General features: G+C 38.9%; 1 protein-coding gene across 1 annotated transcript in view; it reads left to right on the top strand.

Annotated features, from left to right (window-relative positions):
* The window catches only part of LOC143851152 (ELF3-like protein 2), a 28,308-nt gene extending 3,617 nt beyond the window's left edge, over positions 1 to 24,691 (top strand). Inside the window, exons 3-4 of the mRNA XM_077360496.1 lie at positions 23,243 to 23,294; positions 23,416 to 24,691. Coding sequence (XP_077216611.1) covers positions 23,243 to 23,294; positions 23,416 to 24,456 — 1,093 coding nt within the window. The 3' untranslated portion in view covers positions 24,457 to 24,691. The remainder of the gene's footprint in view (positions 1 to 23,242; positions 23,295 to 23,415) is intronic.
* The last annotated feature ends 220 nt before the right edge of the window (positions 24,692 to 24,911 follow it).

The following is a 24,911-nucleotide window of genomic DNA, read 5'->3' as shown; positions in this document are numbered from 1 at the left end:
GACAGAGAGGGAAGGGGGTACTTCCTATTGGTGGGGAGAGGTTGAGGAGTGGAGAGGGTGAAGGAAATTGCCAGATCTGTGGATTTCCAATTACTTATTTCCACAGCATATTTGGAAATCTGATTTTTTTCACTGTCAAGACGCTGATTTGGAAGTCCAATGATTTGATCCGGATCCAAATCATAATGCAAAAGGGGCTGCAAATGTGAGAAATCCAAGTCAAAATCTTCTTGGCATCCAAACGGGCCCTAAAGGTATTTTGAAATCTTGGTTTCATTTGTCTCCTATTGCACTACTGTTGTTAATAAGATCTCATAATTTCAACCTAGCATCTTGAGTTGTTGGAACTGCCACATGATTCCTTCAGCAATTAGATCATTTTCGTTGAATCTGTTACCCTAATTCAAAGATGAAAGCGGTATATATTATGAGGTGCCATAGTGGGCATCCACACTGTTTTGCTTTAGGTTACTGTCTTTCCTCGACTCATTTTGTATTGGAATGATAAGATGCACTCTGCAACCCGACAGTTTAAGTTGAACTTCAATGGGTTCTAAACAAAATCTGGGCTTGTCAGTGAAACATTTGGATTTCTTGGGATTGAGTTGTTTCTACATAGGATTGAACCGTTTCTAAATGTTCAGATTGTAGGGTTATTTATTAAAGAGAAGTTTCTTTAGGTTGATCATTCTTGATTAATTTTTTTTTGAGATGGTGAGATTTTAATTATTGATTAAATAAATCCTCTAATTCATGAGGGGTTCCAACTAAGTTAGTCACTAAAAAAGTAAACGGGTTTTGTTTGCCAGCCATGTTTTTTTTTATAAATCTCATCCTTTCAGTAAAGTGAATATTTGATTTTTCTGCAAGAGAGATAGCTTAGACCATCCCTCTATAAAGTAGACCCTTTTATAATTAATTGTTCTGAATTTTAACTTGCAGCCTGGAAGCCCTAAAACATACAGTACACGTTTGGGCATGATATTTCCTACAAAAATCAAATTTTTTTACTGAAATCTTTTCAACCTGAAGTTTTTTCATTAATAAACCCTGAGAAAGAAACTTTATTTGTTTTGTTTTAGAAGTATTTTCACTATCAGCTTGCAAAACATTACTTTAGCAAAATGGTACTCTGTCATTAAAGATCTATATTTCTCGCACCTCTTGGACAACTAATACATACTTCAACAAAGCCTTAAATGCGATAATGGCCTTAGGGCCTAACGTGCTTTCCCGCCCTCCTAGTAGCACTCCTGAGAAAATCTTAAATGATAAGCTTGCTTAATTATGTATGCAAATTTTACCTGGTGGATGCTGGATATCCAAACAGGGTTCAATTCTTGGCCCCATATTCTGGTGCACGTTATCATTTGAAAGAGTATGATGCCCAAATGACAACAAAGATTATGATTTCAAGAGGGATTACAAACTCAGACTCAACAACTCGAGCTAGGTATTGCGATAAGGGATAATATGACCCTTAAAATGTAGGAAGATTCAATAGGTTATACAACTGGTCATTAGAAATGATGAATATGATTGTTTGTCTTGTCTAAATTTGTTTTGTAATGTGTTAAATATTGTATTCTAACTTCTTATTAATTTTATCTTACAGATTCACCTAGGTCAACAAATTGAAGATTTGGTTGGAAGAATAATTCTCTTGGTTGATCAGTAGGAGATTGAACTACAAATATCAATATATTTTGGTGGTGTTGATGGGATTGTTAGAGGGAAATGATATCAGCACAACCGTGTTTTAATAATTGCACAGACCGAGCTTGTCATTTTTTTAATTGCTGTGTGAGACCTTTTTGGGAACTGTAATAACCTTTTGACAGCTCTTTAAATACTAATAGAGAAGATGCATTGGTGAAAATATAAAAACATGGTTGTGCTGATATCATTTCCCTTGTTATATTTTGTTATGCGCATACTCCAGCGGAGTAAAAATAACTATCAGAGTAAAATCTGAGTTTTTATTCACTAATCTTACCCACAACCTCCCTTTATTTGGATCCATTAGTAGGATCAACAAAAGCCACAGTGGTATTTGGATTCATTAATCGGGATCACAAGTCCCACAATATTTGGATCCATTAGTGGAGCACATAAACTGTCTAGGTAACAATAAAAAAATTGAATGTTAAACTATCAAGACTTCAAAATTGTGCATTTCTTGACGACTAATGCACAACTTCGATTCCTGAATGACTTGGAAGTTCCCATTGAAGTTCATGTATGTCCATGAAAGCTTAGATGTGAATGCATTCAAAGTCCAAGTCCCGTACAGTTTGGAGGAGTTCACACACCCTTCGAAATCCCGCGCGACTGACCCCCCCTCCTTATGGCATGCATAGTGCTTGGTTTTGAAATTTTCTTCCTCTTTATATCAATGTGGTAGAATCCACTCTTCATCTTGTGTATATTAAACAACTTCATCCAAAAAGAACAGGTTCTCAAGTCTTCTCATCACATTTGCACAATAACTGTTTTTTTTCTCTCTTCATTATCAGATAATTTTCTTTTGTTTGACCTGTTCTCTAGCCTAATTGGTCAGCTCTAATTCATGGATTGTACAAAGTCATCAAGATAAACATAACTGCTGTTGTCATAATTTAGGTCATGTTTACATTCTTTTTCTGTGTTGAAGGGAGATTTTGGCATCTACATATGTATAGACACATAAACACACACATACAGTACACACACATATATGTTTATTATTGATATGTATGTGTAAGATAGTGATGCAATTATAGGGAGATTTTGCTACAAAGGAAGTGCAGTAGATATGAGTTGCGGGCCATACTCATGAGGAACTATAACAGGTGATGCCAATCACTGATAATTCAAAGAGTCAATCATTGACTCGCCCCCTCGAATCCCTTTTACCTTTGCCGAGTTCTTGCTTGAGCCTGAGTTTTGCCTTACCAAGTCAATTGAAACTCCTTTGACTCGCCTGGGTTACGGAAAAAATTGATCGTGTCACTCATTGGCTCGCCTGAGTTGAGTCCCTTTTACCTTGGCTGAGTTCTCATCTGTGACTAAGTTTTTAAGCATTAATGTGTATGCATATATACATGCATAATATGTAATATCATATCACAAGGTTGTCTGGGGAGGATAAAAGGGTGTGGATCTGAGACTCTACTGGGGTTTTTTCTGTCAAATTATTCTACATTCATCTTGTACCTTTTCTTGTGTGCTCTAATGGAGGCAAAGTGTGGAAGATCAAACCCATCCCCTCCCCCCTCCCGAGTTAGCACATTTAGGTGGGCTGCTGTCCGAGACAGGATTCAGACAGTGGACTGTGGACTTCCTGAGGAAGTGTAAAATATTGATTGTTGACCATTGTGCCTTGTGTATCGAGGCGGGGGAATCGGTCTTGTGTATCGAGGCGGGGGAATTGGTTGAAACTTTCAGATGTATTAGAAGGGTGGGGTAAAATTCACATTAGAGTTTCAGATGACTTCACATTTAGCTAAAAATGAGTTTTTTTATTTCTTAGCTTCTTGATCTCCTTTTTTGTAATCTTTTCTTTTGCTCTTTGTATCCTGTTGGGTTGACCCCCTGGCTCTTCCCTTTTCTTTTGAATGAAATTTGCATGCACTAAACACACACACACACACACACACACACACACACATATATATATATATATATATATATATATATATATATATATATATATATTGATTTAGGATTTAGTTGGAAAGAATTTTAAGCAACAAGGACTAAATAAATCGGAAATGAGAGAGATTGAATGTTTGAAATAGAAGAGAAATAATGATTTGGAGAAGAAATTAAAACTTACAAAAAATAAAGGATAAGGAGTTACGGCCGTACACCACTAATTGATCAAAGGCATCACACTAATGACTAATTCATGAGCATCACACTCATGTCTAAGAGTAATGGAAGTCGCATCCATGCAAAAGCAGAAGCTTCACCTAATTTATTTATTCATCCATTTTTTTCAATTGCCAAAATAATATACAAAGAACCCTCTTTAAGAGGGGAGAGATGGGTATAAAATGTTGGTGACGTTTAGCAAGAAAAGAGGAGAGATGAGTATATCTGCTTGGCAAACGTAAAAAAAAAGAAAGAGTATAAATGCTTTGGTGATGTTTGGCAAGGGAAGATGAGAGATCGATACTCCTTTAATGAGAGTTGGACATATGACACTCTTACCATATTACAACACATAATTACAATGCTACATAAAAACTATAAAATTAAAATATATACGATAAAATAAAAATAAAGAAGGCTACTTTGAATTGACATGTCTTCTCTTAGCTGCTTTCTTGTTGTGGAGGTCCCCCATCATACTCCTCCCACGTAAAAGAATTCAACTCCATGGTGTAGAGAAATTTGATTCATTTTTCAAGTATCCTTTTTTTTTTTTTTGAATGATAGCCAAAATTTTTATTAAAAAAGACCGAGGTAGCCGAGTACAAAAGGAAATAACATAAACATAAGAAAACAAAGATTAAAAAATGAACCACTATCAAGGCGGAAAGGTGTCGAACGAAGCAAGTGATTCTTTAGAGACCCCTAATCTAGCTAGCTTATTTGCCTCCGAGATGGCAGATCGTCGAACATGATGGAACACTATATTGACGTTGCCAGTTATATCCTTGATCTCTTCAAAGTATTTGTCAAACCTCCATGGGTTATGATGCAACGGTTAATCCATCATATGACATTGAGTCTCCTTCTACAACTAATTTGGAAAGTTGATTACGATCCACTAGCTTAAGTCCTTTATGAACTACTTGGACTTCTGCTTCTGATGCATCTTCAACTCCAATTGGCCCTGCAAATGCCCAAATAACTTCTCTCGTGTCTTTCCTCAATACACCTCCAACTCCAGTCGGGCCATGGTTCCCAAAATTGGATCCGTCAAAGTTCAGTTTTAGGAAATCCATAGGAGGAGAATCCCAAACTTGAATGATTTTTATGATTTTTTGTTTGCCCTCAGTATTGGTGCAAACTTCCTTCCGTCTTTCCCATTAAATCGTAAGTTGATACGAATTTAAAACAAGGAAGTGACTTTGCCCATAAGATCGTCAAAGCAATTGCTTTTATGAAAATAAAAGAAGCACTTCTAGCAAATCCTTTAAAGATTCTTGCATTTCTTTCTTTCCAAATCATTCATATAGTAGCTAATAATTTTAAGTTCCATAGTATCTTTTCTTTCCTTTTACAAGGAACAAGGGTTCGTCCAAGAAAAGATCCATAAGATTAGTAGGGCAGACCAACTCCATGCCAAATCTGCTCAAAATTTTACCCCTCGCCCTCACTTTCCTAGCAACTTTGCAGTGTAAGAACATGTGGTTCACTGTTTCTTCGTTGTCAATACATAAAGCGGAATGCTACACAATTAGTATTTTTCTTTCACATAAGAAATCAACCGTTAGGATTCTTTCTTGCAAGGTCACCCAAGCTAACAACCCGAGGAGGGTCCTGAATTGACCACACTAGCTATTTTGGAGCCTCTGGCTAGCCATTAGATGATGATAGAACAATTTGATTCTGAATTCACCAAATGTATCTCAGATCCATACCCTCTTCGCTTTGCCATCCTGCTTAGTATATGTATCTGTTAGAATCTCCAACAACCTTGCAATGGACGCCAACTCCATATCAAAAAATTTCCTTCGAAACTGAGGTTTCCACACCACTTTGTCAGATTTTCCAAGTATCCTTGAACAATGATTTATCGATTCTTCAAAGATCCTTCTATTCTGTGACGTTGTCTCAGTGCAGCTCAAGTAAAATCCCAATTAGAAGAGTATCTCATCAACCTTAATAGGTTCTCGATGGAGTCACACCTCCAAGCTAAAAGAGTCGTACTTCTCTAGAAATGAAAGCTCAGTTATTGTATAAATAGAAATAAAACTTCATTCTTTTGGGAGAGATCAACCATGGATGGAGGGGGAAGGGTGTGGAGGGGGAGGGTCCAGAACTGGGATCTATTGGACGATATCCGGAAATTATCATACCTGGAAAAGAGGTAGAAGAACATAAGAAGATTCTTAAAAAATGTTTAGCGGTAAGTATGAAAGGATCTTCATGGAAGCTTAAAGAGATCTGGCATTGGGCGAGAAAAGCATGGGATATCCCCTGTTATCAACTCATCGGAGATCCTTTTTTGCTTCGAATCGGAGAAACAAGCTAGATGGGTCCTCAAGCAAGGTGGAGACGCAATGGGAGGTTATATAGCGTCCTTACAAACCTGGAACCCTGCTCTTCACAATGGAACAAAAACGATCTGCCTAAGATTCTAAGATATTTCCCTCCACTTGTGGACTATCTACAGTAGAAGCTTTAGGCAATATCTATGGGTGAGGTTCTTCAAGTTCAACTGTCAGGGGATCATGATAATTGCTTAGAATTTGCCTCTGCTAAGGTTCTTACCTTAGATTGGAATGTGTGTTACCATTTATTAAGTTGAAGGTGGAGAATAAAAGCTATTTAATTCGTGTTAGAAGCATGCCTCTTGTAGAAGTCATTAATGGAGGACATGAGTATAAAAATGATGAGAGTCAATAGGGGGTCGATCTTAATACAGGTGGAAGGGTAATGCTTAATACTGGCACTCCGGTACCGGAGGAGAGGGCTGCCATTGATGAGGTCAGCAAAGGTAAAAAACTTCTCCCTCAGGTGAAGGACGGAGGACCGTTGGACCCCAATTTTAAATTTGAATTAGATTCTCACGAGGCTCAATCCTCATTGGTCGGTTTGCTAAGAGCACGACTGTTGCAAAAGAAGGTCATGCTATTTGAGATGACGCGACATAGGGCATTAAATGACTCTACTCGTGGCACTGCAAGAACGGATACCCAAAGAAGAGGGGAGACAAAACAAGGTAGAAAAATCGGCAGTATCCCTCTTCGGGTCCCAAGGCAAGATAAGGCTGTCAATTCCCTTGGCATTGAAAATGATGACCATCATATGGATCTTCGAAAAGGAAGCCACTTATCTTTTGCTTCACGTCCCGCTACTGGAAGACGTGGGAACTATATTAAGAAGTATACGAAAAGGTTTCGTACTAACTTCGCCTCCAACATGCATCACGGTTATGGAATCGAGAATAATAATTACTCAAAGCACTCAGAAGTCGGTCCATTCCTAGATAAAAAGAGGGAGAGTAAGCGTTATAGCAGACACGAAATAAATAAATAAAAGGAAATTGGTTTCTACCCTTCTTGATCTTTTAAAAAACTTTAATATGGATGGTATTCCAGTTCCTCTACTGAAGGAAAGAGATTCGATCACACTGGTAGAAGGAAAGCTTACGATGGAGAAAGGATTAGGCGTGGAGGAAAAAATGTCCTTCAAAAGACACGGTCAGGGCAAAAGGAGGAAGCAGAAACAATCAGTCTCAAGAGGGGAAGTCGCGCAGGCTTTCTTAGAACTTCAGTGGAAGAGACTCCAAGAAGAAGCCAAAGACAAGGAAAAGGAGCTAGAAGCCTTCACTGGTAAGAAATCTCTGGAGGAAATCTGTGTCCTTTATTAGCTCCCCCACTTCAAAAAAGCTCTGGCGGAAGAGAAGAAAGACTTGGATGAGGGGTCGGAATTAGAAGAGGATTGGGAGGATGAGGCCAGTGAGGGCCTATCACGAGAGACCGGCCAGTTTAGAGATTCTATGGATATAGATCTCAGTGGAAAGATTAAAGGGTGTCTTGAAAAGGAGAAGCAGGCAATCTTGGAGGAATTTTTCGAGATGTCAAAAAATGGTTAGGGCTCTGGGAATTGGTTTTGAGGAAAATGTAGAGAAGACGAAGGAGGTGCTCCTCGATATAGAGAAACGAGATGCGGTTGAAAACGAGAAACGAAGGGTGTCTTGAAGATGTTGGGCAGGGGTAGTAGGGAGCTCAAAGCTCTGAAGAAATGAGGGGGATTCCTTAGGTTGTAAATAGTTTATGGCAGATTCTTGGGGGTTGGCTTGGTGGGAAATTTGTTTTTGGAAGGGTTTGGAAGGAGGAAGTTGGAAAGTTTTTATCCCTTCATTTCTCGATTTCTTGACTTTAATTGATGGATTTGGGCGGTAGTGGAATTATTTGAGTGTGCTGTGGGATCTTGGTCCTTCCCTGCTCGAAGGATTTATCCCTTTGATAGTCTTCACCGTGCCATGGTAAATGAGTCTTTGGTTTGACTCATGAATGGTTAGGTGTGGATAATGAAGGTCCTTGGTGAAGTGTTTAGTTGATTCGGATGCTATGTGAGCACCTCTTAGAATTTGTTTCTTTGCCTTTTATATTTTGTATTCAGGGGGACTCCTGGTCCCTTCTGGTTGTAATGCATAGTATGAATATATTTGTCATTTTTTCAAAAATAAAATAAAAATAAACTTCATTATTTTGAACAGATGTCATCCTCCGAATCAGAATCTTACTGCATAATGTCGAACCCAGGTTTTGCTGTGATACTAAACTCATGTAGAGAGGTGGGGAGGAATTTTAAACAACAAGAAGGGATGAATAGATTGGAGAGTAGAGAGATTTGAAATGAAGAAGATAATTAAATCTAGGGGAAGTGATTTGGGCCTTTGCGGACCCCATTGGGGGAGGCAGATGCGACAGAGGCTAAGGTGCGTGCAGAGTGGATAATGTGGTGGTTGGAGGGGACTCTCTGAACTAAGAAAGCAGGATTCTTCCTTGGGAGTGGGGAACCACGATTCCCCGGTTCACGAATTCGAAACGGGAATCTTCTCAAATCCCCAAAAACTGGGCATCCCGGTTCAGATTCGCCTGAAACCCGATTCCCACTTTTGGGAATCATGGTTTATAATTCCTCAGAAACGCGATTCCCACTTTTGGGAATCGCTGTTTAATGTTATGTGAAATGCGATTTTTCGGCGATTCCTTTGAGATTCCCCGGCGATTTCAAACTCCCCAACGATTTTCGGCGACTCCCCGGCGAATCTCCAGTGACTCTCCGGTGACTTCACGATTCCCGCTTCCGCCATTCCGGGAGCCTTCAATTCCCGCTCTGGCAACCTTGCTCTGAACGTTATAAGGTGGCTTCAAGGTTCTCAAAATCATCCTTGGAGATTTGATAGTTTTCTCGACGAGATGTTTGATTGGGTGGGATCTTCTTTGTTCGTGTTCAAGCACGTTCGTCGCTCGGCTAATAAGGTGGCGGATAGCCTTGCTAGAGAAGGGGTGTTTAAAGAAGCTTTGGCTATGCTTGACTATCTTCCTCCATGATCTTGTATTTCTATTCTAGCTCCTAGCTTCCCCTTTATTTTGTTTCTTTTCTTTTTTGTATCCTGACCATCTCGGTCCCTTTTTGCAATAAAATTGGCGATCGTTAAAAAAAAAATGAAAACGTACAAAAAAGAAAAGATAGGAGTTAGGGCATCACACCACTAACTGACCAAAGGCATCACACCAAGCTAGATCATGAGCATCACACTCATGTCTAAGAACAATGGAAGTCACATCCATGCAAAAGTAAATGCTTCACTTCTTTTAATCATTAATCCTTTTTTTTCATTGCCAAAATAATATACGTAGTACACTCCTTTAACAGAAGGAAAGAGATGGGTACAACTAACTAGGTAACACATGGCAAGACAAGATGAGAGATTAGTATAACTACTTGGGTGACACATGGCAAGAGAAGATGAGGGATGGATATAACTACTTGGGTGACACATAGCAAGAGAAGAAAAGAGATAGGTATAGCTACTTGGATGACATGTGGCAATAGAAGATGAGAGATGCATATAACTACTTGGGTGACATATGATAAGAGAAGAGATGTGATATAACTAATTGGATGACACTTGGCAAGAGAAGATGGGAGATGTGGTATACCTGCTTGGTTGGCACATGCCAAGAGAAGTGGAGAGATGGGTATAACAACTTGGGTGACACTTCGCAAGAGAAGAGACTTGAGTGGAACTATCGAAGCGCTCTCCTTTAATTATGTGAATGAGAGAGAGAGAGAGAGAGAGAGAGTAGATAATCAAGATCAAGAACAATAAAGATTATTATATAAAAAAACAATAAAGATTATGATCAAGAAATATCAAGAAAGAAGCATGTAGGAGTAGAAAATAGGAGTCATTTATGAACTCGATCGGAAAGGTTGAAGAAGGAAATGGGAAAAATGGAAAAGCCATGATGAGAGAGACAGAGAGAGAGAGTAGTTAATCAAGATCAAGAACAATAAATATTATTGTATAAAAAAAACAATAAAGATTATGATCAAGAAAGATCAAGAAAGAAGTGTGATAGGAGTAGAAAATAAGAGTCATTTATGAACCCAATTGAGAGGGTTGAAGAAGGAAATGGGAAAAAATGGAAAAGAGAAATTAGACTAGAAAGAAAGATATGAGAAGAAAACAGGAGATGGAGAAAATGATGTAAGAAGGGTGAAGGATAAGGGAGGGTCAACTTATAATCCCTATTAAAGTATAAAAGATAAATAACGCCTTTCTCCAACAGCTTAAGCTTTTCAAGAAGTTGGTAAGTTAACATGGTATTAGAGCCAAAAGTCTCGAGTTCAAACCTCCCAGATAGCAAAAATCCACATGTAATGGTCGGCCCAAAGTGGGACCACATGTGCCATGTGTTTGCCAAGTGGGCCACACGTGCGGGGGAGTGTTAAAGTATAAAATATAAATAACGCCTTTCTCCAGCAGACTAAGAATTTCAAACGGAGAAGATGTTTTGGGGAATTGTGTTGTCAGTTTAAATTAATGCGATCCGATGTACTCTTGTATTGGGATAACTTAGAAAAAAACTTGGATTCTTCCATTTCCTTAGATATGTAAATGCTCGCTTTTGTAGTCTCGATTAATTACTAAAAATTCGGTAAGGATCTAAACGCTACAACCGGTGATTTTGTTGGCGATATTTGGAGCTCATGTTGATTATGTTGAACGACTTATCTCTTTCAAACGTGCTGGATGATGGGTGTTGTCCTTTTTATCCTCATATATTGTTCAAGGGCTAACTTCTGACGGAACCAACTCTGAATGATGACGGCTGCTTTCAGAATTCTTAAGTAACGTGAGCAAGTTAGGCCCTGTCGAGATTTTTGTTTGATAACGAGTGCAACTCTCTTCTGTCGCTTGACTTTGAGTACTTTTTGCTCTATCAATCCTCGTATACAAGCCTGGAGGCTAAAGTGACTTGTCTCTTACACTTGCTTGGCTTAGTACATTTGCCAAGTTTTCTGGATCCGTAGACAAGCGAATAATTTCATCGTACAAGCTTTGGCTTTCTTGGCTTCCTCCTCTCGAATCGTTCTAGCTCGTAGTAGTTTACATTCCTAAAAAGTCTACGGTGTAAACTTTTAAAAAAATAGGTCCCCCAGGTCACTCCAACGAATTACAAGTTGTCTGTCCGTTACACGTCGTTCTGCTTCAATGTTAGCCACCCCTCTAAAGGCCCCCTGGACAAAGTTGTCATCGTAGTGCAAATCATTCATTTATCGCCCGGATTATGCTGCCATAAGTAATTCTCCAAAGCTTCTACCCAATCAAGACATTCTTGTTCATTAACTCCAAGTGTCTCTAACCTCTTAGAGTATTGATTATGATTCATGGGTTGGGATCTTTGTATCATATTTCTATTATCCTAAGTAACCATTTGAACTTAGGCTCTGATACCAAATTGATGTGAGGTCATGACAATTAAGAGAAAGAGAAAGAATAGATAATCAAGGGTCAAGAACAAAAAAGATCAAGATAAAGAAAGAATGGTGATAGGAATTGAAATTTGGAGTGGTTTATGAACCCAACCGAGAAGGGTGGAGGAAAAATGGGAAAAAAAAAGGGAACCAAAATGAGTCTGGGGGGGGGGGGGGGGGGGGGAGTCTAATCCAACCGAGGAGATGAGGGGGAGAGGATCGAAGGGGAAGATAAAAAGCAAGAAGATACGATTTTCGGGGGGGGGCAGGGGGTCGGCGTATAATCCAACCGAGGAGATGAGGCGAAGAGGACAGAAGGAGAAGATAAAAGAAAGAAGATACGATTTTAGGGGTAGAAAGAGACATGATAAGAAGCTCAAATCTTTCATTCTATCATCGCGTAGTACCCAAGAAAGTGCCATGAGACTACATATATATATATATAGAAAAGAAAGAGACTAGAAAATTCTAAAACCTTAAAATAAATCGAACACTTTTGGACTAAAATACCCTCTAATGACTTAAAGATTCTCCCCACTTAAAACTTTGTAACATGTGTGGGGTCTATTTAAAACACTTACAACTTAAAAAAGAAAACTTAAGTGATTTTGATGGGAAAAGACTATGGTATCTTGGGATTGCAAGAAAATTTTTGGCGGAATTTTTTTCTTGAGAAATTTTTTCCTTTCATGATTTAGAGAGAAATGATATGATTGTGATTAATTTAGAGGGATATTATCTTAAATTAAAGTTTCCTCTGAGTGAAAATTGAATATTGAATAGAGGGTTCAAATCATCTTTTTTAGTTTGTAAAAATGTACGTACTTTTACTACTATTTTTCCTTTCCAAACTTTTTCAGAAAATTCCTGCAATCCAAGCAAAAAAAATTAGAATATAGTCCCTAGGATGGTCCTCGTCATTTCATGAGAGTTGGACACATGGAACACTTAATATATTACAATACATAATTACAATATTACGTAGAAACAATAAAACTAAAATGCACTCTTACCACATTACAATACATAATTATAAGGTTACCTAGAAACAATAACATTTAAATGCATAAGATAAAATAAAAATAAAATACATCACTTTGAATTGACAATTCTTCTCTCTGCTGCATTCTTGTTGTGCATGGTCTCTTATTGTGTGTGTGCGCGCGCGCGCGCACACACACACACGCACACGCACACGCACACACAGAGTAAACAGTTCCTACGCTCGTGCTCAGATAGCTTATCTGCGCTCGAGTGCAGGAAACAAGGGTGGGCCCATAGTTACAAGATTAACCATTCGCCCTCTGACCGACGATACGAGGTCGCACGATCCCAAACGTGGTTCGCTAGCGACCCGGATCGCAAAAAATGACGACCCGCAGGAGAGAAAGAGAGATGCATATAGACTAAGGGAGAGATGGAGAGAGAGCTACAAATTTTATATATTTTGGGTTGGATTGGAACTAGAACTTTCTTTTTGAAACAAAAATATAAGGCATACATGAGGTTTTTATATTTTATTTATTAAATGGATGTAGTATGGACCATGGAAGGATATTCATATATTTCAACGTGAACTTTTCTTTTGAAAAAATATGTAAGACATAAATGAGGTTTTTATATTTTGTGTATTAAATGTACGTAGTGTGTACTATGGAATGATATTCTTGTAAAAATATATGAAATTATATATATATATATATATATATATATATATATAAGAAAACTGTTGGGGCGCTTAAGCTCACCATTTTTTTGGTGTGCTTAAGTTGTGATAACGCCTCCCATTCGTTTAAATGTTTGGGTCCCGCTGGGTCCCGCTCAAGTGCACCAATGGGAGGCGTTATAACAACTTAAGCTCACCAAAAAAATGGTGCGCTTAAGCTCACCAACAGTTTTCTCATATATATATATATATATATATATATATATATATATATATATATATATATGAGTAAACAATTCTTGAGGTGGCGTTAGCGCTAGCTTATATGAGGTGGCGCTCACAAAACATAGGGGGGCCACTTTGTTTGGATGATCCAAAGCATTCATTTGATAGGCCCCCACATAGATAGGGTGCCCACAAAAAATCAGGTCCATAGGATCATCCTAACCCTTCCATTTGTGGAGGTTTAGATTTATGGAGGTTTATACCCATCCATTTTAACCTCCACAAATGGAAGGGTTAGGATAATCCTATGAAGTTGATTCTTTGTGGGCACCCTATCTATGTGGGGCCTATCAAATGAATGCTTTGGATCATCCAAACAAAGTGGGCCCCCTATGTTTTGTGAGCGCCACCTCATATAAGGTGGCGCTAGCACCACCTCAGGAACCCTTCTCTCTCTCTCTCTCTCTCTCTATATATATATATATATATATATATATATATGTGTGTGTGTGTGTGTGTGTGTGTGTGTGTGGGCGCGCGCGCGTGCGCACCCGTAGAGAGTGTGAGTCTGAATTAGCGCTCCAAACAGACCGCGACCCCGAATAGCGAACCAACATTGCATACCCTCATCGTACCGCGTACCAGGCTACCATCATATCCTATATCAGTTCCCATACCACGTACTGGAACGAACCGCGTTCCATGTAACATTAGGTGGGCCCACATTTTTTGGGTGATCCTAAGCATTCATTTGAAAGGCCCCATCATGGATGGCGTGTTTACCAAAACTCAGCTCCATTGGATCATCTTAGGGTGTCCATTTGTGGGTAAGAAAATGGACGTATACTGTTTGTCCACAAATCTGCCCATTTTCACCCCACAAATGGAAGGGTTAGGTTGATCCATTGGGGCTGATTTTGGTACACACCCCATACATGATGGGGCCTTTCAAATGAATGCTTAGGATCACCCAAAAAATGTGGGCCCACCATGTTTCCTGCCCTCGAGCACAGGAACTATTTCCTCTCTCTCTCTCTCTCTCTCTCTCTCTCTCTCACACACACACACACACACACACACACACACACACAAAAATATATATATAAGGAAAATCCCATTTTTTTGGTGCGCTTAAGTGGTTATAACGCCTCCCATTGGTTCCAGTATGTGGGGCCCAAACATTTAAACGAATGAGGCGCTATAACCACTTAAGCGCACCAACACCTCTCTCTCTGTCTATATATATATATATATATATATATATAGAGAAGCGTTTCTGATCGATCGACCAGATAACTTTTTCCGTTCATCGATCAGAAACAGAGTGGGGCCCACGTTGTTTGCGTGATGGAGAACATTCATTTGTGAGCCCTGATATATGCTCAAAAAGCAGCTCCATAGGATCATCCTAACCCATAGATTTGTGGAGGTTAAATTGTCAAGGTCTATACCTGTCCATTTAACCTCTACAAATTGAAGTGTTAGGATGATCCTATGGAGCTGTTTTTTTTTTTTTTGGCACACCCTACGTATGTCAAGGCCCATCACATGAATGGTTTGGATCACCCAAATAATGTGGGCTCACCTCGTTTTTGGCTGACAGACCAGATAAATACAGCCCTATATATATATATATATATATATATATATATATATATATATATATATATATATATATATATATAGGGGGGGCGAGGTTTCTGAGCAAGCCACTATAAACACACCATCTCCATGTTGTTTGACTCATCCTACCCATTCATTCTATAGCACCTCACACAGATAGGGTGTTCCTGACAAACCATCTCCATACCATAATCCTAACCATTCGATCTATAGGAGCCTAATTTCTAGCTATCCATTTTAAACCTCCCAAATCATAACCATAACCATAACCTATAATCCTAACTATAACCTATAGAATGAAGGGTTGGATGAGTCAAACAACTATGGGAGATGGTGTATTTACTCCCAAATCATAATCATAACCATAACCATAACCTATAATCCTAACTATAACCTATAGAATGAATGGGTTTGATGAGTCAAACAACTATGGGAGATGGTGTATTTAGAGGGCTGCTCAGGCTGCGCGATACCTCAGAAACCTTTGCCTGATATATATATATATATATATATATATATATATATATATATATATATATATATATATATATATAGAGAGAGAGAGAGAGAGAGAGAGAAAACGGTTCCTACACATGTGTAGAGAGTTCTCTACACACTAGCTTAAAATACAGTGGGGGCCCACATTGTTTGGGTGATCCATGCCATCCATTTTAAAGGCCCTCACATAGATAGGTTGTCTACAAAAAATCAGATCCATAGGATCATCCCAACCCTACGATTTGTGGAGGCAAAATGGATGTCTTTAAACCTTCACAAATTAGTTCATTTTTTGCCTCCAAAGTTCGAATGGTTAGGATGATCCTATGGATCTGATTTTTTGTGGACACCCTATCTATGTGAGGGCCTTAAAAATGAATGGTTTGGATTACCCAAATAAGGTGGCCCCCACTGTATTTTAAGCTAGTGTGTAGATAGCTTATCTACACATATGTGTAGGAACCGTTTTCTCATATATATATATATATATATATATATATATATATATATATATATATATATATATATAGAGAGAGAGAGAGAGAGAGAGAGAGAGAGAGAGAGAACTGTTGGTGCGCTTAAGCGCACCATTTTTTTAGTGCGCTTAAGTTGTCATAACTCATCCCATTCGTTTAAATGTTTGGGTCTTGTTGGGTCCTCCTAAAGCGCACCAATGGGAGGCGTTATAACAACTTAAGCGCACCAACACTTTTCTCATATATATATATATAGTGTGTCTATATGTTTATAATATATACTAAGTATGTTACTTTTTAAGTCTCATTCGCCTTTTTCAAGAAAAAGTTTTTTCTGGAAATAATATTTCCTCTAATAAGATTGGTTTTATACAAGAGATGTGTATTACACATTTTAAAATCCGGTAGATAGGAGGACACATGGAGGGGTAAAACTAATACCAGGTAGATGGGAGTACAAATGGAGAGGTAAAACAGTGGGGTTACTGTCACTTAGCACTTTGTCATTTGCTGTTTGATCACTATTGGTGAGGTTGACGAAAATGTCACTGGAATCAAATGGCCAAAATGCCCTTAACTTTTCTCAGCAATGAGGCATTGTGAATTTTTATAGTTGTTTTTACCTGATCAATTGCATGGATGGGGCTACCATTTTACCCATGTTTTGATGGGATGTGCCATCATCTCCACCCAAACCATGCCTAGGGTTGGTCCCACAATTTTCACCTTATTTTTATGGCATTAGGCCCACCGTTTGACACGTCATATTTTTATGGTTGGGTCCCACCATCTCCACCCAAACCCATGTATTAGGTTGGGGCCCACCATTTTACACCATATTTTGATGCGGTGGAGCTCACCATCTAGATCCAACTCATGGATAGAGTAGGGCCCACCATTTTGCACATCATCATTTTATGGCATGGGGCCCACCATTTCACAATTCATCATTTTATGGGTGGGTCCCTCCATTTTTGCACCTCATATTTTGATTGAGTGGGGTCTATCATTTACACCATGCATAGCATGGGCCAAGAATACTAGTGTCTCTCTCTCTCTCTCTCTATATATATATATATATATATATATATATATATATATATATAGGAAAATGCATATAGCTTATATGAGCTTGAGGGTCCAAACACATGTGGGCCCACATTTTTAGGATGATCCAAAGCATTCATTTGAAAGGCCCTTACATAGATAGCGTGTGTACAAAAAATCAGCTCCATAGGATCATCCTAACCCATCCAAAAGTGGAGGGCAAAATGGACAGACATCGTTTGCCACAAATTTGCCCATTTTGCCTTCGATTTTGGAGGGGTTAGGATGATCCAATGGAGCTAATTTTTTGTGCACACCCTATGTATGATGGGGCCTTGCAAATGAATGGTTTGGATCACCACAAAAAATGTGGGACCCATGTGTTTGGGCCCTCAAGCTCATATAAGCTATATGAGCTTCAAGCTCACAATCATTTTCCTTATATATATATATATATATATATATATATATATATATATATATATATATATATATATATATGAGAAAAGGGTTCCTGTGCTCGAGCGCAGATAAACAGGGATGGGGCCACATTTGGGAGGGGGGGGGGAGGGGGTTGATCCTAAGCATTCATTTGACAGGGGGTTGATCCTAAGCATTCTAAAACACCCTTGTGTTATGGGAAATGACTAGAATGCCCTTATCTCGTTGAAAATAACCAGAATACCCTTATCTCATGGAAAATTTTAAAAATGTGAAAAAATAGAAAAAATGGAAAAAGTCCAAAAAAAGAAAAGAGAAACTCTTAAGATACCCATATGTTATGGAAAATGGCTACATTTCCCTTATCTCATGGAAAATGCCCAAAATACCCTTATCTAATGGGAAATGAGAAAAAATAGAAAAATGAAAAAAATCCTAAAATAAGGATAAAATGCTATGTAATCACCAAAATGCCCTTATTTCATGGAAAACATGGAAAAATGGGGAAAATCCAAAATAAGGGAAAAACCTAAAAGGTACATGTCACAAAAATGACCAAACTGCCATTATCTCATGAAAAATGACCAAAATACCCTTATGTCATAAAAATGGGGAAAATGGAAAAAGGGAAAAAAACTAAGAATTCCTACGAAAGGAACAATGCAATACCTTTATGTCATGGAAAATAACCAAATTGCCCAAAATACCCTTATCTAAAGGGAAATGAGAAAAAATGGAAAAATTAGAAAAATCTTAAAATAGGGATAAAATGCTATGTAATCACCAAAATGCCCTTGTTTCATGGAAAAATAAGAAAAAACACGAAAACATGGAAAAATGGGGAAAATCCAAAATAAGGAAAAAAAATCTAAAAGGCTGATATGTCACAAAAATGACCAAAATGCCATTATCTCATAAAATGACCAAAATACCCTTATATCATAAAAATGTGGAAAATGGAAAAAAAAGGAAAAAACAAAGAATTCCTCTAACTCAACTCGACTAAGCCTTTGTCCCAAACTAGTTGGGGTCGGCTAATGAATCCTTTAGAAAAAATTTCATGAAGAAGGTGAAAGAATCTACGCGGCTCAAATTGACTAAGTCTAATCCTAACACTAGTTGGGTTCGTCTACATGGATCATTTTCTCCATTCTCTCCTATTCAAGGTCATGTTCTCTGTTATGTTCTTAGCCATCAAGTCTTTCCTCACTGTTTCTACCCAAGTTGTTTTCGGTCTGCCCCTACCTCTTTTTACTCCATCAACTTGGTACGAGTCACTTCTTCTCACTGGAGCACCAAAGGTCTACGTTGGATATGCCTAAACATTCTTAAGTGGTGCTCTCTCATCTTCTTCTCAATTGGAGCCATACCCACCTTTTTACAAATATCTTCATTTTTAATTCTAACTAACCTTGTGTGGCTGCCTTAGTTGTAAATTCCGTTCCGGTGGCCATTCTGTTTTGGCCACTGAAACGGAATTCGGGTGGGATTTCGGCCATTCCGGTTGAAACTTTTCGGTCACGCAAATCCCCTTTCTCGAAATTTCGGTGGAATTTCTGTCATTCCGGTGCATTCCAACGGCCATAAAATGGTCATAAAATGAGGGTAAAATGGTCAAAAAGCAATCCCAACGGCTATAATGGCATTGTCGTATTTTTAAAAAAAAAATTGTGCATTTTCAGTCGATTCTGGGCGAAACAGGGCATTCTGCTGGAATGGACCGGAATTCTGGTTGGAACGGAAAATATGCCCAAACCGTTCCGGATTCCAAGCCGGAACCGGAATTCTGGTCCATTCCGGCCGGAACAGAACAGAATTGATAACTAAGGTGGCTGCACATCCATCGAAGCATTCGCATCTTCTCTACACTCATCTTATGCACATGCTGCTTCTTGGTGGCCCAACAGTCTGAGTTGTACATCATGGATGGCCTCACAGCTGTCTAAAAAAAAATAATTCCTACGAAAGGAAAAAAATGCAATACTCTTATGTCATGGAAAATAACCAAATTGCCCTTATTTCATGGAAAATGACCAAAATACTCATGGAAAATAACTAAAATGACCTTATCTCAAAAAAGACCAAAACGCCTTTATCTTATAAAATAACTGAAATGCACTTCTCATGGAAAATAAACAAACTAGGCAAGTACAGTGGCGCCCACCTATATCCATGATCTAAACCATTCATTTATTGGTCCCTTCTATCGATAGGCCCAAAACTAGTTTATTTGGACCTACAACTGGGGCCCACAAACTTCCTGTGGCAAAGATGAAAAAATTATATTGTAAAACTTTTTAAGACTAAAAGTTCCTTATTTCTTCACGACTAACTTTGGAATTCAAAAACCTGGTCACTCTGAAGTCCCTGTTGAAGAGTCAAAGACATTTCCAGAGCCACCCACCCGGCCACTCTGAAGTCCCAAAATTATCTCCTTCTCGGAATTCGTTAAAAAAATGAATTACTGGATCTTCCTTTGGTTGGGGCTCGCTTCACTTGGGCCAGAAGTTATGGTAGATGTAGGTTGGACTGTTTCCTTGTATGTCCCCAATGGACTTCCGTATATCCCAACTCATACCAAATTGCATTGCCTAAACTTTTTTTCTGATCACTGTCCTATTCTTCTGGATTCGAGAATGGTGTCCTGGGGTCCATCTTTTTTCGGAGATTGCATGGGTAGAATAACCGAAGATGAAGGATAATCCGGTAGAGTGGTGGATGGAGGCTGGAATTTTCTATCTGGACAATGTAGGACTAGGCAGAAAACTTCGATATGTCGAAGACAAGTAAAGAAAATGACACCGAAAGGGAAAATGCAAAATTAGTTAAAGAAAAGCGGAGCTTCTCAAGATAATTTAGGAGATAGATAATACGGAGGATGAGGCTCCCCTTTTTGGACAATGAAGCGAAGGAGAGGGGGAAAAGCATGGAAGAATACAACAGATTGATCTTGCTGGAAGAGGTTTACTCGAAGCAAGAACTTGATGCAAGTGGCTTAAAGATGGCGATAAAAATACCGCTTACTTTCATGGTATAACTAGTGCCAGAAAAAGAGGTAATTGAATTCTTTCTCTTATCATTGATTAGTCCAGGTACACTACCAAGTGGCTATTGTTGATGAGATTGTGAGATTTTACAAGTCTGTGTATTCCTTTGAGGGATCTTGATTCCCTACGCCATACGGTATTGACTTTGATCAGCTTGACATAAGGGATAGTGTAATGCTTGAGAAGCTTTCTCTCTGAAGAGGAAGTATGGAATTATGACCATTTCTCTTTGAAAAGGAACTGGGCTCTGGGCTGGATGGTGATGCCTTGCATTCTTTCAATTATCCTGGGATTCGGTGAACGAAGATTTAATGGATTTTTTAAGAATTTTCAGGAGTCCTTGGAGTTGGACAAAGGCACGGGGAGTTACTTTTGTCGCTCTCATTCCCAATAAGGATGGGGTAGATAAGTTGTTTGCTTTCCATTCTATTAGCATGGTCGGCTGCATTTACAAGTTATTGTCGAAAGCCCTCACTGATCGGGTTCAAAAGATTTTGAACTGAGTTATCTCAATTAATCAAAAGTGCTTTCATCGAAGGCAGATAGATTCTGAATAATGTGTTGGTTGCTAACAGGATTGTATAATTTTATGTTCAGAATTCTATCAAGGGCGTGACTTGCACAGTTGATATGGAAAAAGCGTATGATAGAGTGCAGCTACTTTAGACTATCTTATGGGTCGAATAGAGTTTGGCAATAGATAGCACTCTTGGATTAAAAATGTCTTTTGTTTGCTTAGTTTTCCATTCTAATCAATGGATCTCCAAATCGCTTTTTGTAATAAAAATAAATAAAAAAAATAAAAAAAATCCTCTCGAGGTCTTAGATAGGAACATCCATTGTCACATTTTCTTTTTACAATCTTGGTCGTTCGATGAAGGACCAGTGATGAGGACATCAAGCCAGAATTTTGAGTATGACAACGTAAACGGAGGCATTAGCAGCCTTCCATCACCTCCATTTGTTTTGATAACGGATGTCCTAGCTTTGATCCAGATGGATCCGAATTCCAGAGCACAAATTGTCCAGAGTTTAAGAGATTGTTAGATTATTAGTTAGTTTGTGCTAGGTTACTACTAGGACACTGTGGGGTGTTTACTTTTTTTTGGTGTCCTCTGCTACCATCATCTCTGTACGTCGAAGATGTCAGGTAGACTCCTCTCCAACATATATAAAGAGGGCTCAGGAATCTCAGCATGCTAGTCACGAGTAAAGTCTATTAAATAAGGAAGCTATTAACCAATATCTGCCCATGAATTGAATGATATTCGAGACCTAATCCATAAAAAAACTGAGCAACATAGCACCGCCTTTTCTGTAGCTCCACGTTAGATGTAAGAGGTTGTTACACTTTCAACTCTTCCCACATACCACAAAAAGTATTGTGATTCTCAAACTCTTGTTTCCTTGTTGAAACACGAATATGTTCTCAAACAGCTCATGCATAAGTGAGATATTTTCATCCAAAGAATACACATCATTTACTGTTTTCTATACGTTTTTTATTGCGTCAAAGAACATCATAATTGTACTAAAGATGAATACCGTCAATGTTATACACTAGGGAACATAAACACAAAGAACCCCATGGATATCTTGTGCACAAGCGATTACAAGAAAGAGGAGAGGAATAAAGATCATGTCTAGGGTTTTCAAGGAGAAAACACAAAATTCAGACCAACGCACTTATGGACATGGTTTTAAACTTTGGCCAAAACGTGTCAGCTTTGGTGGGGATCAAAGTCCGAACCAATTGATTCCTTTCTGTGCCAACGTAATCATAATACCCTGTATATGCATGAATTATTACTGCCCATTATATTAATAAGATGATTAAGTTGAAAAGTAAAGTAATAACACGGTCATCAACTGTCGAAACATGTGAAATATCTATGTTTAGAATGAGCCATACTGTTCCAACGCATGTCACTAGGTGGTTGACCTTGTTAAACCATTATGAATGGTTTCCTTGCTTCTATGATAATTTGTGTATATTTATGCTTATTCTAGCCTTTTATGCGGTTTCATCTTAAAATTTCATCAGTTCCATGGACCTCCATGAACTTCCATGATTTTTAAAAGATTTTCACGGCCTTTCATAAACTTCCACTTCCATGGGAACTGAAGTACGGACCGAAACATAAGTTTGATTCCTTATGAATCTTGGCTCGTATACCACGTTAAAGTAAAAGGAGAGAAAAACTACTCATAAAAGACCGCCCAAGTCGTGGGGGTTGAGGTAGTATAGAATTCACGGGGTGTGAAATCTGACCCCAGTAATCCCAGAAATCATCCTTATGTATGCTCAAACAAGAAATTACAAGCATGACATCAGTATGACAGGTAACCATAATTCTCGTATGGCCTAGATGTCCCACAGGGTTTTTTTACTTTTTTTAGTTATAGCAGAAAAGCAGTAAATTCCCATATCCCCGCACTTGCATTTCACTTGCCCGTTAATTGCTCAGTAGATCATTTTATCATGGTTTCTGACTTTTTCTGCTTTAATGATCTTGAAGAATTTAGTGTAAGCATTTCATCCTGTTTCTTTTTCCTGCTTGCAGTCAACAGAGGGCTTTTGCGGTGCAGGTATTCGAGTTGCATAGATTGATAAAGGTAAGCTGGACTTGTCCCAATTATACAGATACTTTCTGAAATGGAATGTATAATCTTTTCATTTGACATTATTTAGAGCGAGGAGATATCAATCTTAATAATAGACATTATCTTCAAACAGGTTCAGAAATTGATTGCGGGTTCACCACATCTGTTACATGAAGATTATTCTTATTTAAGGAAACCTCCAAAGGTACCTGCCAAGCCGCTGTCTTCAGAGTACATAAAATCTCAAACACAGGCTGTTAAGCAGAAGGATGACTCTCAGAAACCTAGCCAGTACACCGAATGCCCAACTGAGAATGCGGTGGGAAATCTCCTTATTCCTTCTCTTGATGATGATGTGAACAAAGGTCATGCTAGTCAATTTTCAGGTTATGGGTCTTATTCTGGAAATGCACCCGCAGCACCCATCCCTGCTGATAACAAGGCGGGAGCTTGGTGCTTCCCTCCTCCCGGGAATCAATGGCTGGTCCCTATAATTTCCCCTTCAGAAGGACTTGTTTACAAGCCATTTACAGGGCCCTGTCCACCAAACACAGGTTTTGTAGCGCCAGTTTATGGAGGTTGCAGTCCTCTTAATATCCCCCCGGTATCGGGAGATTTCATGGCTCCGGCGTACGGGGTGCCCGCTACTCACCAACAACCAGGGATAGGGGTTATGTCCAGTGCTCCCTCAGTTGCTCAAAACTATTTCTCTCCTTATGGGCTACCAGCCATGAACCCAGTTATCTCTGCCTCTGGTGTTGAGCAGGTGAAGTCACAGAAAAAGGCTGAACAGTTATCAACTGGAGAGGTCAATTTCAACATGCACTCTCGAAGCTCGTGTAACATTTCGAATCAAAAGAGCGAAGCTTTCTCCTGTCGGTTGAGGTTTCCAACATCGAAAGACAGTGAATTGCAAGGGAGCACAGCAAGTAGTCCCTCCGAGAGGGTACAATTAGGGGCAGGTCATGTTCCAGATGGAAGGGACGCCCTGCCTCTTTTCCCTGTGGCTCCAGCTACCACAGAAGGTTCGAACCGGACTCTTAAGTCTCACAGTAGCGACCAGCAGAACCGTGTGATTAAGGTTGTTCCACACAATGCAAGGTCTGCTACTGAGTCTGCGGCAAGGATTTTCCGCTCTATACAGGAAGAGCGGCAACAATATGACTCCTTCTAACTCTTACTATAATATCAATTTGCGAATCACTGGATGGTAAACAATTCTGGGCTTTGCTGAAATTGCTTTGGTTCGTGATCATGCTCGTGATCCTCTTTTGGGTGTTTGATAATTAACTGGGTGTTGCCTTCCAATATGATTTTGTGTTAAATGTAAATTTATTTCTGTAAGATGGAATATATAGGTTTGGGTCTTTGCTTCTTCATATTATGTTTATGGGTTTTGGTTGGTTTCAGCTTCATTTTAGGGGATACCCAATTTCACTGTAAGCAAAGCAGTTTTTCATATGAACTGGTCATTCTGCACATGGCTCTTTCATGGATGGAGAGCTTGATTTTTTCTTTCATTGGAAAAACGGAAGGAGGGTTTGATTTTGGAGCTACAAAACTGTTACTTGTGTTGCTAACCGAGCGCACGAAGTGTTACTTGTGTTGCTAACAAGCATTTGATCTTCA

Source organism: Tasmannia lanceolata, unplaced genomic scaffold, assembly GCF_043159265.1.
Source record: "Tasmannia lanceolata isolate RefF3 unplaced genomic scaffold, GAP_Taslan_0.1 ptg000003l, whole genome shotgun sequence".
NCBI lineage: Eukaryota > Viridiplantae > Streptophyta > Magnoliopsida > Canellales > Winteraceae > Tasmannia > Tasmannia lanceolata.
This window is presented reverse-complemented; position numbering and strand designations above follow the sequence as displayed.